This window comes from Chelon labrosus, assembly GCF_963514085.1.
Source record: "Chelon labrosus genome assembly, chromosome: 12".
Taxonomy (NCBI): Eukaryota; Metazoa; Chordata; class Actinopteri; order Mugiliformes; family Mugilidae; genus Chelon; species Chelon labrosus.
This window is the reverse complement of record NC_140345.1, coordinates 12,987,777-13,002,618: the sequence shown is the minus strand read 5'-3', so window position 1 is coordinate 13,002,618 and position 14,842 is coordinate 12,987,777. Positions and strand designations below refer to the sequence as shown.

The following is a 14,842-nucleotide window of genomic DNA, read 5'->3' as shown; positions in this document are numbered from 1 at the left end:
TCCGTTACGCTACAGAAAGCAAACCACATCTTCCTGCCTTTGGTGTGTGTGTGTGTCACAGGCGCGTCACCTCGACACGTGTAGCTGCCTTGTGCTTTCTATTGCACCTACATGTCTGGGAGGCAGAGCACAAGGACATGTTCTTGTCATACTTCTCTTTTTTTTTTTTTTCTTTTTTTGTTTTTCCTTTTTTTAAGTTGACAGTGGTAAGCCATACAGGCGCAGCATAGTTCTCTTCGCGAAACAGCAAACACACAGAGGGTGCACTTCCGGAAAGAAAAAAAAATGCAAATTCAACCGCTGACAGAAGGAATATTACACCATGAGCTTGCCAGTTTATATTTCTGTTGGTTAGCCATTTCTTGTCTCTTGTCAGAAATAACAATCTCACTTCCACTTCAAAACCTGTCTTGAACAAGATGTCCTCATGCTGCCTTGTGTTTATGAACCTCCAATACATAATAAAGGTCACTTAATAAGAACGTATGACATCAACAGGTGCATTTCACTGTCGCAAAGTTTCATTTTCAAGGGCAGCAGGTGTTACTACAGGTTACTTAATACTGACTAATACTTGATCTTTACAACAAAAAGACCTTTGGCCTTTTCACCGATGATGTAATGCTGTAACATTACTACACAACCTATATTGAACCGTCTATGACAGAAGTTGCTCAACACTTCACACTCTTGTCTGGCACATCGCCACATGAGAGAAAGAAGTAATTAAATGACTTGTGATTTGTGTTTACGCCCAACTGCCCCCCCCCCCCCCCCCCCCCCCCCTCCCCCCGCTCCCTCCTCCCCCTCACTCTGGTCTTCTCTTCTCCGTGATATTTAAATAAGTGTTGGAAACCCCTGGACATTGAGTCATGTGCGTGGGATGTTGGGGATTCCGACAACCTTTCTCTTTTGGTTGGGCCTTCAGAGAAAGAAAGAAGCCGTGCATAGCCAGTTTCCTCATTTTGTGGTTTAACAGACCCTGCGCGCTCAACAACGGCAACCATTCAGCCTTCTGTCTGAGGAAGCACTAACAAAGAAAGTTAGGCAAAGCAAGTGAACGCCGTCACGTCACACAGCTTGCTTGTCTGGCATTATTAAAAAAGGGGAAATGAAAACATAGTAGCAAGGGCGGAGGTGTATCAGGGTTTCCCCAGATCAAGTCCAGTCTCTTGGATTCACCCGAAATGTGATGTCATAGAGTGAAAACTGAGAGAAAGGACAGTACATGAAGTTATCACTGAAAGGATGGAATGAATAGTTCATGTACACTATTAGTAAAAAGGTATTTAACCTAAAACACATTTCCCCTAGTGACCAGGAAACAGTCTACATGTAAAACACACCGCGAGAGCACGTCAACTCCTGTCACATTTCAAATCCAACATCCCAAACCAACAACAAACAGTCAAAACTAAATCTATCAGGTGTTTTTAATCTGGGTAAACAGGTGTGCAATGTTGCAGGCTATTCAATTAAAAACATATTAAATTATGCCTCAAACACAATAGTCAGGACAGTTGAATATTGTCCAAAAATGCCATAACATAAACACTCATCATCCTTACTAATGACGTTACAAAGCTGCACTAAATTAAAATATCTGACTGTACGTGTACTGAACTATGTATCAAAGAAGCACACAATACTCACATTTATCAAAGTGCATGTCAGAAAGAAGTCTTTGACAGATCGTCCACTTGGTCGCCAATCTGTTCAAAAGGAGATGAAACCGATTTTCAGAGCCGGGGAGGGACCTCTGATGTTCTAGTAAGCTGAAGCCTGTCTGGCTTGTTGTCTCTGCTGCTGCTTGTACACACAGAGCACGTGGTTCCCCATCACCGCCCCCAAGCTAACATCCACGCCCTTCGTAAAGGGGAAGCCACACTACCATTATGTCAGTAGAGTAGAAAAAAAAATTAGGTAGAACTGAATGTGAGAAGGAGTTCTGAGCAGTGACAAGTATACAAATACACACAAAGCTGTGATTATGTTCGGTGTTGTAAGAGAACTTTTAATTAAAAGCAGCTACAGCACAAAGTAGAAATAATTATAGTTTTCCTTCAAATTGAAGTAGTTTTTTTTAATTAGTAAAATGTATTAAAAATCATAGAAAACAATTGCTCATTAAGCAGAAGAGACTTTAAGACTGGATACTCATTATTAACCGCTCAAGGACGATGAGTAATATCTCCTACTTTAGAAGATTATCTCTCTTTTTTTGTATTCAGTATCAATCTCCGAGTAAGTCATCAAGTAAAAGTCTAAATACCTTTATTTGTCAATTTGAAGTCAAATTTTAAAGTGATAATAGAAGTGACCAGGTACAGCACCTTAAAACTTAAGGTTTTAATACAAATATGTTTCAGTCAGTTAGTAAATCAACCGTCCAAAGTTAAAGTGCTAAGTGACAAAAATAAGTAAATAAATCTTCTGTATTGTTCTGTAAATCAATAAAAGAAACACGGAACAGCTTTCTTTACCCAAAAAGAAATGTCAACTTCAGCAAACACTTTGAGTAAATTAGCTTAACGTCTATCTTTTATGATCCTTAACGCAACTGTTTTCCCCAGTGTTCAGACGGATGTGAACTGAACATGCGTTTTCGGCTGTAGAAGACATACACACGTTCTAAACTTATTTTGAATACTGAAAGCTGGGCTGTTGACTGGAGATTGACCGTGTTTTCATTTACCTTCCCAGTATAGACACAGCCTTACAGGAACCTCTGTGTCACCTCAGCGACGACATCATTATGAGTGACGAGTCCCTTTTAACCAAATGACTAATATTTCGGCGTCGGTAAACAATCACTAAACAACTTAAAGGCATTGAAAGACGTAAACAATAAAAGTGGACAAATGTAATGGGATAAATTGAAGGAACCAATGTGAAATACAGTTTGAACCAAAGGCTGAGTGAAGGCTATCGACATAAAAGGGGGAAATGGAAGAAAACTGGATAATCAAACAGGAAATGAGACAAACAAAACTGACATGCAGCTGCTCGGCGGGAAAAAAAATGAGTATGTTCTAAGATTTATTTATTTATAGTTGCGAAAATGTTCGAATTCTGTAAAGCTGCTTAGATCTACCCAAAGATAAAAAAAACAAGACATTTGAAAGGTGTACAAGTTACGCTTGTGACATCTAACTTAATAACTAAATCTCAAGCTCTCGTCCTTATTTATAGTATGTACAAAGAAACAGAAAGTTCCAGGAACAAAAATAAGAAGAAAAGACAAAATAGTGAGTGGAACAGTATGAGGATGAAACTATAAATATGTGCTGTATGGGAGAAAATCCCTGTACGGTTTCTATTTACACATTTTATAGGAAATGTAGACTCAGTTACAGAGCATAAGGAAGGATTTCAGACTTTTTAAAGTTTTCCACAGTTGTTTTGTTTGAGACTCATCTTTCAGTTTTATTTTTAATTGACCAACACACAGTGCTCCACAAAAGCGAAGAACACAGTGATTTCTGGAGATTTGTGTTCATTTTTCAAAAGATTTAAAGGCTGGTATATCCCATTTACTTGAGTATTCAAACCCTTGGTTGTGACACTGTGAAGAGCTGCTTCTTCCTCACCATCCTCCTTCTGCCTTTAGATGTTTCTGCAACTTGTTTGTCCATCTGAGTCCAATTCAATTTACTGGACACTGGACAGGAACATACATACTGTACTATAAACAGCCTCACACTTGAAAGTTTATGTCAGAGAGAAAACTAGGACAGGATAGCTCCAGGGCACTCATCTGGGCAAGGAAACATTTATGTACCCTTCAAAAAGCCAATGAGCAGTAAATCTGTTCCTAGATTTGGCAGCCCGGCTACACTGAGTGATCAGGAACATAGGGACTTGGTGAGAAAGGTAAACCAAGAACCTAGTGGTCACAGTGAATAAGATCCAGACTTCCTTGGTGGAGTTGAGAGAACCTTACAGAAGGTCAACGATCAACCACCGATCGAGAGAAAATGGTAGATAACAGTCCACTAGGAGTCTGAGGAAGCAATGGATTATCTGGGGGCAAATCCCAAACCAGTGTGTGTGGAGAAAGACATGTAGTCAGCGTCACCCCATTATTACCACAGTCAAACACGGTGGTGGCAGCATCATGCTACGGGGAAGTTTTCTGACAGGGAGACAAGTCAGGATAGAGAGAAAGACAGATGTAAAGGCATTTCTAGAGTGCTCAAGCTTTTTATACAGGGGCAAAGGTTCAAGAAGACAACAGCCTGAAGTCAAAACAGTCAAAGAGCAACTTTGGGAAAACTGTGAAAGTTTTGGGTGAGTCCAGTCACAGAGTTCAGACCTGCAGAGACCTGAAAGCAGCCATCACTCCCCATCCAACCTGGTTTAACTTCAACGATTCTGTCCCCTTCTGTTAACCCTTATATTGTGTTAGGGTCAAATTTGACCCGTTTACCATTTAAAATATGTAAAAAGTACAGTTTCCTTGTTTTCATTGGAACAAGGCTTCATGATATCCTCAGGAACATCTATCTTAACACAACAAAATAGTTTTTCACCATTTTAGTAAATTCTAAAAGCCTCAAAAGTGACATCTGTGGTGTTACGGGTCAAAAATGACCCGCCAAGAATATTGGTAGTTGCACGCATCCATGCATCATTTATAAAAGTTTTGGGTTGCTGTGTGGATCAAATTTGTCTCAATTTACACTGTCCCCACCACACACCACCCTACCAGACCCCCCACCACCCTTCCCAACCCCCCCCCCCCCCATCTCATCCCATCCCCTCCCCATTCCACTGTACCTGTCTCCCCTTGGGGCACGTAATCCCATGGCAACACAACTTTTCTCACATGTGATTTGAGCATCTTTGGGGACAAAGATGCTCAAAGAGAGGTCTTCAAATACAAAAATGATGACATTTCATCCCCCACTCCACAAACTGATGAAGACAGAAACCAAAGTGACATTGAGGAAGATGTGTCTGAGAATTAGGATAATGTTGAGTATGATCATGAAGAAGGGCCTACCAGATATGCTGTGTCACATGTTCAAGACATCAAGACAACATTTGAGCTGTTTATACCACCGTATGTTGAGAACATCTTGCTTGAGATGACAAACATTGAAGGTAGAAGGGTGTTGTGCAACAGCTGGATTGGAAACGACAAACTGGTCCCAGCTGGTCCCAGTGTAAATGACAAACTTGCCATACATGTACAAACCAGGGCCTATATTTGCATTTGCAATTTTGAGCAAAGTAAAGTTTGGTTTTGTGAAACAGACTTTTTTTTTTACCTCTACCCAAGCATAAATATGTACGGGTCAATTTTGACCCATAACACAACAGATGTCACTATGGTTAATAATATTAAGTAAAAAACTCCACATGTAATTTATTTTTGGTGGTATTTTCTAATATTAATGTATGATAGTCAGACAAAATAATTATCCATTGTCTTCACTATAACAAAGATAAGAAGTGAATTAAAATATTTTTTCAAATGAAAACAAGTGGTGTATTCTGAGATAAAAGTCTATTGGGCTAAAAAAATAACATTTAATACAATGCTTACATGGATATGAATGCAAAACAAGTTAGATATGAGGTGAAAAACAAAACTGGTTGACAAACAGTGTTCTTTGATGATCCTAACCCTAACCCTGACACATTACAAGGGTTAACTTCAACGATTCTGTCAGAAGAATGGGAGAAAATTCCAGTTTTTGAATTTTTTTGATTTGTTTTCACTGACTTTGTGTAGGTCGCAACTTCACAGTAAAGGTGGAAGATGTGATTTATCTTGGTTTAAACTTTTATGTTCACTGTATTACGGCACACTTGCTTTCATATCCATTTGATCTGAATGGGATATTTCAGCCTTTTACTTTGAATAAGTCTACGAAACCCTTTTTTTTTCTTCTTATTTGTAGCACTGTACTCAGGCACTATAACACTCTATCTCCATATGATTTCTTTGTGATATTCTGTTGATATGTCTATCTACCCTTTCATTAACATCTGAAATGAGAACAAGACTGCTCTTGACCCATCAGCTGATGAATGTATTTGAGTAAAATATATTCAGTTAATATAATTAAAATCCAATTACAATAACTGCAACTTCTGCTAAAATGGAAATGCACTCTTGTTTATATGTTGTGAAGCTACTGGACACAAAATTTCCCATGGGATAAATTAAGTATCTATCTATCTATCTATCTATCTATCTATCTATCTATCTATCTATCTATCATAGACCAGTCCTTATTAGTGAAAATAAATAAATTGCATACATAAATGTATTTAGGTTCTAAAGGCAAGGATAATACATGCACTGTGGAACTCATTTATTAATAAGAAGCTTTAACAATGTTTGGGTGGTGTCTTTATCAGTAAAACTTTCTCCAAAGCACACTCTTTTAGATGATACTGATTATTAATGGCTTTTTTTTTTTTTCACGACCAGAACGCCTTTTGTAATCCATGTAAGAACCAGAAACTGCACAACAGATATTCTGAAGCATGAGAAGCCCTGCAGCTCCCTCTGCTGTCGTGAAGACTCAGAGTCAGGTTACGAATGGGCAAAGGCTGACTTGAACTGAAACTGGCAAACCACGTAGATCATGTAAACTGTATTAACAACCACCGGATAAATACTGAAAACAAATGACATCACTGATGAGGAATTTAGGGTCTGGTTTAATAAAATCCTTCAATGTAAATTTAAATGTAACTGTGTGCTTTAAATGTAACTTGCTGCAGATGGCGCCTGGCCACTGAGAGCATGGTGACATTTGCAACCCACACACTTTCTCGCTCTTCTTTGTGCATGATCTCACTCCAGTTTCTCTCTGAGTATCGTGTTAAGCGGGCCCTGGTGATACCAGTTCGTGTTCTTCATTGTGAGTTTTCACTTCTTGCCTCTGCCAGACAAGATTTAAAGAACTGTCGTATTTTAAACTCGGGCAGGTAAGAGATGCAGCAAGGATTTGTGAAACAGCAACATACTGTGTAGCTGTGTATATTCTGATTTCTGATATTGTTGAACAGTTTTCCATCATCCTTTTCTTAATGTTTGAACGTTTTATTTAATCATTTGGGACAGTGATCTCTGTGTAGTCTCTTATATCGTATCAAAATCTCAGTCACAGTCAAACCATCAGTAAATGGCAAAAAAACAAAAAAACAAAATCAGTCGTCATGAAATTTGCCACCTTGCCTTGCTTACACTGAAACAAACAAACAGCGTTCAGGCAGAGGAAGTTAACAACTCTGACGTAGGCTCTCAAAAGTGAAAACTAATGGGAAGCTAGGGTCACATCAACTCTTTGGATTGCAGAAGGCAGATCAGACCCAACACTGAGCAGGTAGGAGGAACACGGCGACTTTCTCTTCCTTATCGACACAAATCTGTCAGATCAGATCAGGTTGGTTTTCTATGTACAGTACCTTCAGCTTAGCTTTAGATCAGATATATTCTCCTTGAAAATCTGGGGAAACGTCAGCTTTAAGGAAAGTTATGCCGCCGTACAAACTGTGAATACTGTTCTCACATAAAGTTCCGCTGACAGATATTGATATCAGTATTTTGTAATGATATTGTAAAGATTTTAGAGAAACAGACTTTTTGTGAATTTTCCTTTTGTTCGTTTTTCAAACACCCACACAGCAACTGATGACTGGTGGTGATTCAGGGGTTGTTTGTTCACTGTTGCAAATCAAAATAGGTCAAGCCTATACAGTCTCAAACTGTTCTGAGGACTTATCATTATCGCTGAGATATACAAAGAGATTTGAAGGACGCAAACCGTAAAGGTGGTTCAGTTTTTAATGAATACGTTTCTACATCTTTGAACACAGAAACAATGTTTGGTCTCTTTTTTGTTTTTCAGAAAGAACATAACTGATCTGTCGCACCTAGCAATGGCAAGCAACAAATTCTTCATCATCGCGGTATTTTTTCTTTGCAGTAAGTCTGTTTTCATAGCTTTTCGCCATTTCTTTTCACTCGACATAAGGGTGGTCTTACACAGGAAAAAGAAACCACAAGTATTTTGCATATGACGGAAACTTAACTGACAGAGGTGTCGCTATGTGATAGATGACAAAACAAACTTTTAAACTGTGACATATTCTTGTTTGTTTCCTTCTCTTAGGTCTGGACATGGCACTTGCAGGTTTGTACCGTGCAATACAAAGGGGATACACACGACTCTTCAAATTCTGCTTTTATGAAGCAGACATGATGAATCATTTTTTCCAGTTGTGTCTAAGTTTCCATCCCACTCCATTTTTTTTGTCTTTAAGTTCATTCGCTGTCTGTCTGTCTGTCTGTCTTTGCCAGACACCAATTTGCAGCACTGCTACAGGCTCGAGCCCGGGACAATAGCAGGCATCATCTGTGCAGATGTGTTGCTGACTCTTATCATTGTTATTATCACCTACCGATGTGCCAGCAATCGGCGCCGGAAGATAGAAAATGGTAAGGCGGGGAGTCCTGTTTTTCTCATGTTTATATGTGCGCAGCTGTGTGTTGCAGTGCATTCAGGTTTCTCAGGGCCAACTGTTTGGCCCTTTCAGAATTGCTTTGCCTTACCCCTATTTATTTTCTCCCGATTTTCTTCTATAATATCAAAATCTTATGTTTTTGATATTATATTTTTAAACATGTACATTTTTCTCTAAATGTAGTTGCCCTTAAAGCCTTGTAAAAGTGTGTGGAGCATACCATCATGTTATATATACACATGAATCACACTTTCTTACCATGGTGTTATTTTCAAATAATAAATTCTCATTTTATGTATCTCATCTCTTCACAGCAAACAAAGTCTACATGAACGTCCGGGCCAACTGCAAGAGCTAGATGGAACATTACGAAAAATGTCTTATGAAAAAAAACAAACTAGAGCACACATACATTACATTTAGATCAACAAACTGACAACAAATTTATTATTTTATTATTATTATTGAACTGACATATTTTTTTCACTTGCAACACTTTGTCCATTGCTTTGCACTGACGCCCACACCCTGTGGAAGGGGCTTTTGTGCTCACTGTTTCTACTCTCAATGGAATTATTTTAGAAAACACAATAAAGACGAACTGTACGCTACAGCTCGTTACTAACTTTCAGGTGTGAAACAAATTCACCGTCACTGTTGATAAAACATGTCTGAATCAGACGGTTGTTCATATTCACAAAATGCTGGCAAAAACATGTGACAGCACCACGCAGTACCCTCTGCAGTTGACTTTTGGTAGCACAGTATCCACCAAAAGCAGATATCGTAACACATCCTAAATGTGTTCATTCTTTTCTAATAACCAAGAACTTCACTTATACGAGATGTTTTACAATCGGTGTGTTCACGGACATGAGACACATCGACAATATTCAGAGTGCTGTACAGTTAATAAAACACTGTTAAAGAAACACTTCTGCGTCTGGTAAGATTTTTGTTGAATGCACTCAAGACTAATTTTTTCTCAAATTACACCCTGCAGGCTAAGTGGCTGGTCAGTTCCTTCTTATTTTTCTCTTTTATCCCTTTCATCTCAAGTGACATTTGAGCATTGTGACAAGCCGGGGACACCTGATCAGATTCAAGGCATGTGGTGTTGAGCTCTGAAGCGAGTGGTGTGTTGACACTGTGGTTAAACTGCTGCCTGCTGTTCCACTCCCGCACATAAAACCTGCTGACCAAAGCCATTTCGGTGTCTCTGTAGTATCTCTCTGATCTACCTTGTCTCTCTGCTCACTGTGTTTCAACAGTCTCCGCTTATTTTCACAGAAATGTGTTTTTTTTTTTTGTCTTTGTCTTCCTTCTGTGTTTTAGAGTCCTCTTTTCTTTAAATGTGCTTTTCTTCGATGGTTTACGGACAGTGCCGACATTTAAAGATGACCTTGACGTGAGGTTCGAGGCTACTTCACGTTAAGGACTGACTTTGAAAGAGAAGAATCTGGCTCGTGATTCTCTAATGATTAGGCTTTTAATTAAAAGTCATAGGTTTTGTTAGATTATTGTGGCATTACTTTCGCAATGATTCATTTTGTTTTCATTGTAAATGTTAATAAAAGGTTTCCAGTACACCCGCCGTTTTCAGAAATTCTGAGTTCAAACTGTTCGTAAGAGAAAAGTCTAAGGCAGGCCAACAAGCTAAAAAGAAGAAAGTGTCTGGTTTGAAAAACATAAATGTTAGCTGAGGGATTGTATCCTCAGCCTGGCATCCATAAATTGTCATTTCTGGTTTACGGCTTCTAATTAAATAGTTAATTATCCATAATAAAGCCATTAGATACGATTTGCAAACCCTTTATAAAGGGTGCTTTGTGAATATTCATCAAAATGCTCCAATTAGTTTCTGCATTTACATTTAAAACATGAAACATTCAGACGGTACACTCATTTTGTTCATTTCCTGGCTCTTCTGGCGTCCGCTCAGGTTAGATTACAACAGATCATGATGCTTTTGCTTTGGAAACGTCTCACCAATCTGCTAATCTGAAAGGTTTTTATTTTTATTTAAGGATTTAATTTATTATACAGAATACTTTTCTTTTGTTTGTTTTTTTAGCATTTTTGAATGCTTGTTGTTGTATTGTTACATACTTTTCTTTTTTTGTATTTGGACTCTATAAATCGTGCATGTCCCCTTGGCAAAAACAGAGAAAGTGTACTTTCATTTTGCTGACACTACATCCTTATTAGAGATAAACCTGTGGTTTAAAGGGCTCACAGAGTAGGTAGCAGTTTCTGCGGGCAGCCATTTGCTATAAACCACAACAGAGATACAGTCACACGAATTTTTGCAGTAACTGCGTGTGTAAAGAAACTGACCTTATACAGCTCCTTATCTTAGCCTGACTTTGATTATTTCATTTGAAGAGACAATTTATTGTTAAACAGACAAAAATAAGGCTCCTGGTGATCTAAATGTGCAGCCCAAATGGTTTCCGTTTTGTATGAGACCAGCAATCATCACATGAATGTGACATGAGGAGACAGAACAGAACGAGCAGCTTCCTCTTCTCTCAGTGGACTCCTTCCTCCTCCTCCTCCTCCTCCTCCCCATTCTCCTCCTCCCTCTGTCACTGACAAACCTTAACAACACTGACGATACTGACGGAGCACAGTTCTACATCTTTACCTTTTACTTCTAAATTCCAACATCTTGTTTTTGGATCGGCAGCACGGCCATTTCAAAGAGAACAGAAGGACTGCTAGCCCTCAGCCACTCGCTTCCTCCTCAACCACAAACAAACATTAAGATGTCCGACGCTCTCTGTATTGTGGGTTCTCTCTTTGGTGAGTGCCATATACATTTTGGCCTTAAACGAATATAGAAATTGTACTATAGACACACTCTGTTGTTTTCATGTTAAGTTTTGTGAACTTTTTGTCTTGCAGGATCAGCAGAAGGACAGCAAGGTATCTAGCTTTTCTAAATATTTTGCTGATACGGGAAGTTGGATAGTTTTGGTATCGTGCATCATTTCTATTTCTCTTTTTTTTTCTTCCACAGACTGTGGTCCCTGTTACCTGATAAACATGGGGTCTGTAGTGGCCATTATTGCCTCTGATATCATCTTGACTATCGTCATCACAATTTCTGTGTTCTGCTTTGCAACTCACCATAGGAGAAGGAGGGAATGGGATTCTCACGAAGGTGAGCTCTAAACGTGCGTGTATTTCAGCTAATTCATAAGTGTGGGAAGAAACCTGACACTTCTAACACCGTTACAGGCAAAACGGGCAAAAGGAATCCACAGTCCATTTCAAAGAAAGGGGCAGCGGAGGTCATAGAATCTCCTTACCAGGTGAAACAGGACTTTGAAAAAGCATTTTAAATATTGAAAAGCATTTTATGCTAGATGTTATTTACAGTGATCTATTCTTTGACTTTTTTGTAGGAGTTACATGGAGTCCAATCAGATGTGTACAGTGAGCTTCAGCACTTTAGGAAATGAAATCACAAAACAGAAGAAATCTCAAAAATGTCTTGTCTGTGATGAATTCTTGTAGGTGTAACCAGATGTAGAATATCCAGCAATCCTCTGCGCACATCTCTCTTTGCCACTTACTGATACTGATATGAATTTAGCTCGTAACTGATTTACATTTTATTCACTAAGAAATGTGATGTTTTCTGCATCACGGTTTTTTTTGTTCTCTTTTTGTTTGTTCATTTTTTGTAACATGTTTTAAACTGTATATATATGAACTTGTATTTAAGTAATTATCAATTAAACTGCACTTTCAAATCAAATCTCATGCTCGGACAGGTTCAGTTAACAGTCATCAAAAGCAGGTGCATGTGCTCACTTGTGATTTCGTTTTATAACATTTCCCATACCACAGTTTCCATACCAGGCATCACACTAAAACAACATTATCTCTCTTTCTCTTTCTCTTTATTTCCTACGTTTGTTCACATCAGACAACAAGAAATACATGCAAAAATCTAAATCTGGATGAAAAAGTTCCGCGAACAACTGCATGTGGCCTGTCTACATCCTATGAGTCAACAGATGAAGGCCTTTGACTCACGATGACGAAGAAATAAAGTCTGGTGGGAAAAAAACAAGAAAAAAACATTGTTAAAAGTTGCAATCATAAAAGGTGAAAGACTAAACTTTTTAAGTCCTTTATCTAGATGTGGATGAAATGTGAGGAATTTAAATTTATATTATGTCCTGAGTGGCAGACTGAGTGCTTAGAGATACATGGAGAAAACATGCAGTATGTGTGATTCAGATACACGGGAAACAGACCTCAGTGAGATCATCAGGCGGCTTTGCTCTTGGCTGGAACAGACGAGCCGCTGGGTCTTTGCTCTGCAGGTGCTAAAGCACGTAGGAGAAAGAGGATTACAAGGAATGACTTACAAGGAAAGCTGCATTCACTGGTAATCAAACACTGTATTTACAACTTTCACTGCAGTAGAAAAGAAATCTGTTCTCACCAATCGGATGAGTTTCAGAGCTGAAATATTCTCTGGTTTCTGTGGAAACATTATTATTCACTATGCAGCCTTTGATGCTCAAATCATTATGTTTTGTTTTACGTAATGTAGAATGTGGTCTTACCATCGTAGTCCGTGAGTCTGCTGTGTCCCACTAAAGCTGGTCCGCCATAGTTATCCTCCAAACTGTCTGGATCCAGCATTTCCCCGCTTCGGCCTGGGGCCAACATACCATTCATCCCAGGAACCCTTCCTGGTGCTGTCTGTCTTTGGAAATCGGTTCTTTGATGGGGACTCTTAGGCACTTGGTCACCACACGAACATGCAACATGTTTGCCAGGCACATTTTCAGCCTCCACAGCTTTCACCGCGACTTCTTCCTCACTATTAAGATAATTCTGTCCTCTGCTTCCTTGGCGTTCCCCTTGAATCCCACTGTGGTCTTGGCTCACGTGGACCTGAGCTGGTCTGCTGTTGTTATCCATCATATTCTCTTTTCCAGCTCCCATTGTGATCTTAGATGGAGCCTTATCTTTTGCCGCAGATTCAGGAGTCCCGATCTCATGGCTGTCAAGGTCTTTCAGTGCATATGGGAAACGTAAAAGTTATTGCTATAACATCTGCATCAACATGTATGCACTGTTGCAGATACTGTGATCAGTACAGGTTAAATTTAAGGTACCTCTGCTTTCACTTCCATTTTTATCAGCTTCTTGTTGTCCTGAAAAATTAAGAAATATTATTGTTTAATTTGTTTGAAATGAAATAGCTTTACTGCATTTGATGCACGGTAAGCTATAAATCACATACCTTGAGAGCCATTGGTGTCAAAGCTCTCTGTCGAGTTTTCTTCTGACAAATCTGTGAATGAGTTTGCTGCTGTTTAAGATGCTGCATGGCAAGCATAATCTTAACTCTAACAACAATTTGATAATTGAATGGACGCACCAGTCACCAATAAACACTCATTCATACATATATTTATAACCCTCTGTTAATGGCGTGTATTTTTTAAGATCTTTTTAACACGCACAAAAACTTACCGTCAGAATCTTGCTCTTTCTCAGGTCTAGTTGGAGGTTTTCTAGTTGCTGCAAATATGAGAAAATGTACAGAGATAATCACTGGGGTGGTTGAAACAATCAGATAATTTCCAACATGTTTCCTGCAGTACACGTTGAAATTTCAGGCACATGATAAAGCAACAAAAGTGACAGATGTTGTAGGTTTCTGTTCTCTACCGTATTTTCACTTTTGCATTACAACGGAACCAAGATTACTTTGAGCATCTGGTAAAAGGAGCAGTCAGTAGGGAACGTAAGATAACCTCTCGTTTTAAAACCAAATCTCTCTGGGTATAGATCTGAAACCGATGTCAAAGGACAGACCTGCTGTGATTCTTGCGGGTACACTCTTTTCTGTGGTTGTGCCAAGTGCGTCTATGACAGTGGTAAAGAACAAGTTATGTGATCATCTCAGACAGAAATACTGTGGTTATTTTAAGAATATTACGTTGCATAACTTTAATAATAAATCTCACCATTTAGGAAGCTTAACACATTTTCTCTTTGGGCTTAAAAAAAAGGAAGCAAAATGTTAACCCCACTGTCCAGTTGAATAAATCTTACACGCTCTTTACAAAATTAAGTAAGTTCAAAACAACATTTGATTCTTATTTCTCGTTTGGGTTACCTCTGATTGGGGCTGTTGCCACAACAGCTGCAAATGGAAGCAGTAGCAGACAACACTTAAAGCTGAAACAAAACAAAAAAAACATGATTCAGAGTTTAAGAGATATTTCTTTTGCAGCTACAAAATAAAACACATTTCAATACAGAGACTTACAACTTCATAGCTGATCTTGGTCCCCAGCTGTGTCCACACTTTGCCAGG

The 14,842-nt window shown here is 38.8% G+C and overlaps 3 protein-coding genes across 5 annotated transcripts; 2 read left to right on the top strand and 1 right to left on the bottom strand.

Moving 5' to 3' along the window:
• The first annotated feature begins 6,518 nt into the window (after positions 1–6,518).
• Positions 6,519–10,071, top strand: hcst (hematopoietic cell signal transducer). Of its 3 annotated transcripts, none has more exons than XM_084556665.1 (5): positions 6,519–6,948; positions 7,872–7,948; positions 8,136–8,156; positions 8,324–8,461; positions 8,802–10,071. In XM_084556665.1, exons 1-5 carry the CDS (start codon positions 6,764–6,766, stop codon positions 8,843–8,845), a joined length of 465 nt encoding a protein of 154 aa, XP_084412791.1. In that variant the 5' UTR covers positions 6,519–6,763; the 3' UTR covers positions 8,846–10,071. The 3 variants fall into 3 exon arrangements, with proteins under 3 accessions (XP_084412791.1, XP_084412792.1, XP_084412793.1); XM_084556666.1 differs by lacking the exon at positions 6,519–6,948 and adding an exon at positions 6,976–7,346; XM_084556667.1 differs by lacking the exon at positions 6,519–6,948 and adding an exon at positions 6,976–7,406.
• A 1,184-nt stretch (positions 10,072–11,255) lies between these two features.
• tyrobp (transmembrane immune signaling adaptor TYROBP) lies at positions 11,256–12,033 on the top strand (the record flags this gene model as incomplete). Its single annotated transcript, XM_084556396.1, has 5 exons — positions 11,256–11,292; positions 11,395–11,415; positions 11,510–11,653; positions 11,731–11,804; positions 11,898–12,033. The coding sequence occupies 5 exons, from the start codon at positions 11,256–11,258 to the stop codon at positions 11,952–11,954; spliced, it is 333 nt and encodes a 110-aa protein (XP_084412522.1). The 3' UTR covers positions 11,955–12,033.
• A 1,014-nt stretch (positions 12,034–13,047) lies between these two features.
• Positions 13,048–14,373, bottom strand: LOC311496509 (uncharacterized protein; the record flags this gene model as incomplete). Its single annotated transcript, XM_084556395.1, has 5 exons — positions 14,338–14,373; positions 13,993–14,040; positions 13,760–13,810; positions 13,632–13,670; positions 13,048–13,526 (listed from the first exon to the last, which is right to left on the bottom strand). Exon 5 carries the CDS (start codon positions 13,456–13,458, stop codon positions 13,048–13,050), a length of 411 nt encoding a protein of 136 aa, XP_084412521.1. The 5' UTR covers positions 13,459–13,526; positions 13,632–13,670; positions 13,760–13,810; positions 13,993–14,040; positions 14,338–14,373.
• Between the last annotated feature and the right edge of the window lie 469 nt (positions 14,374–14,842).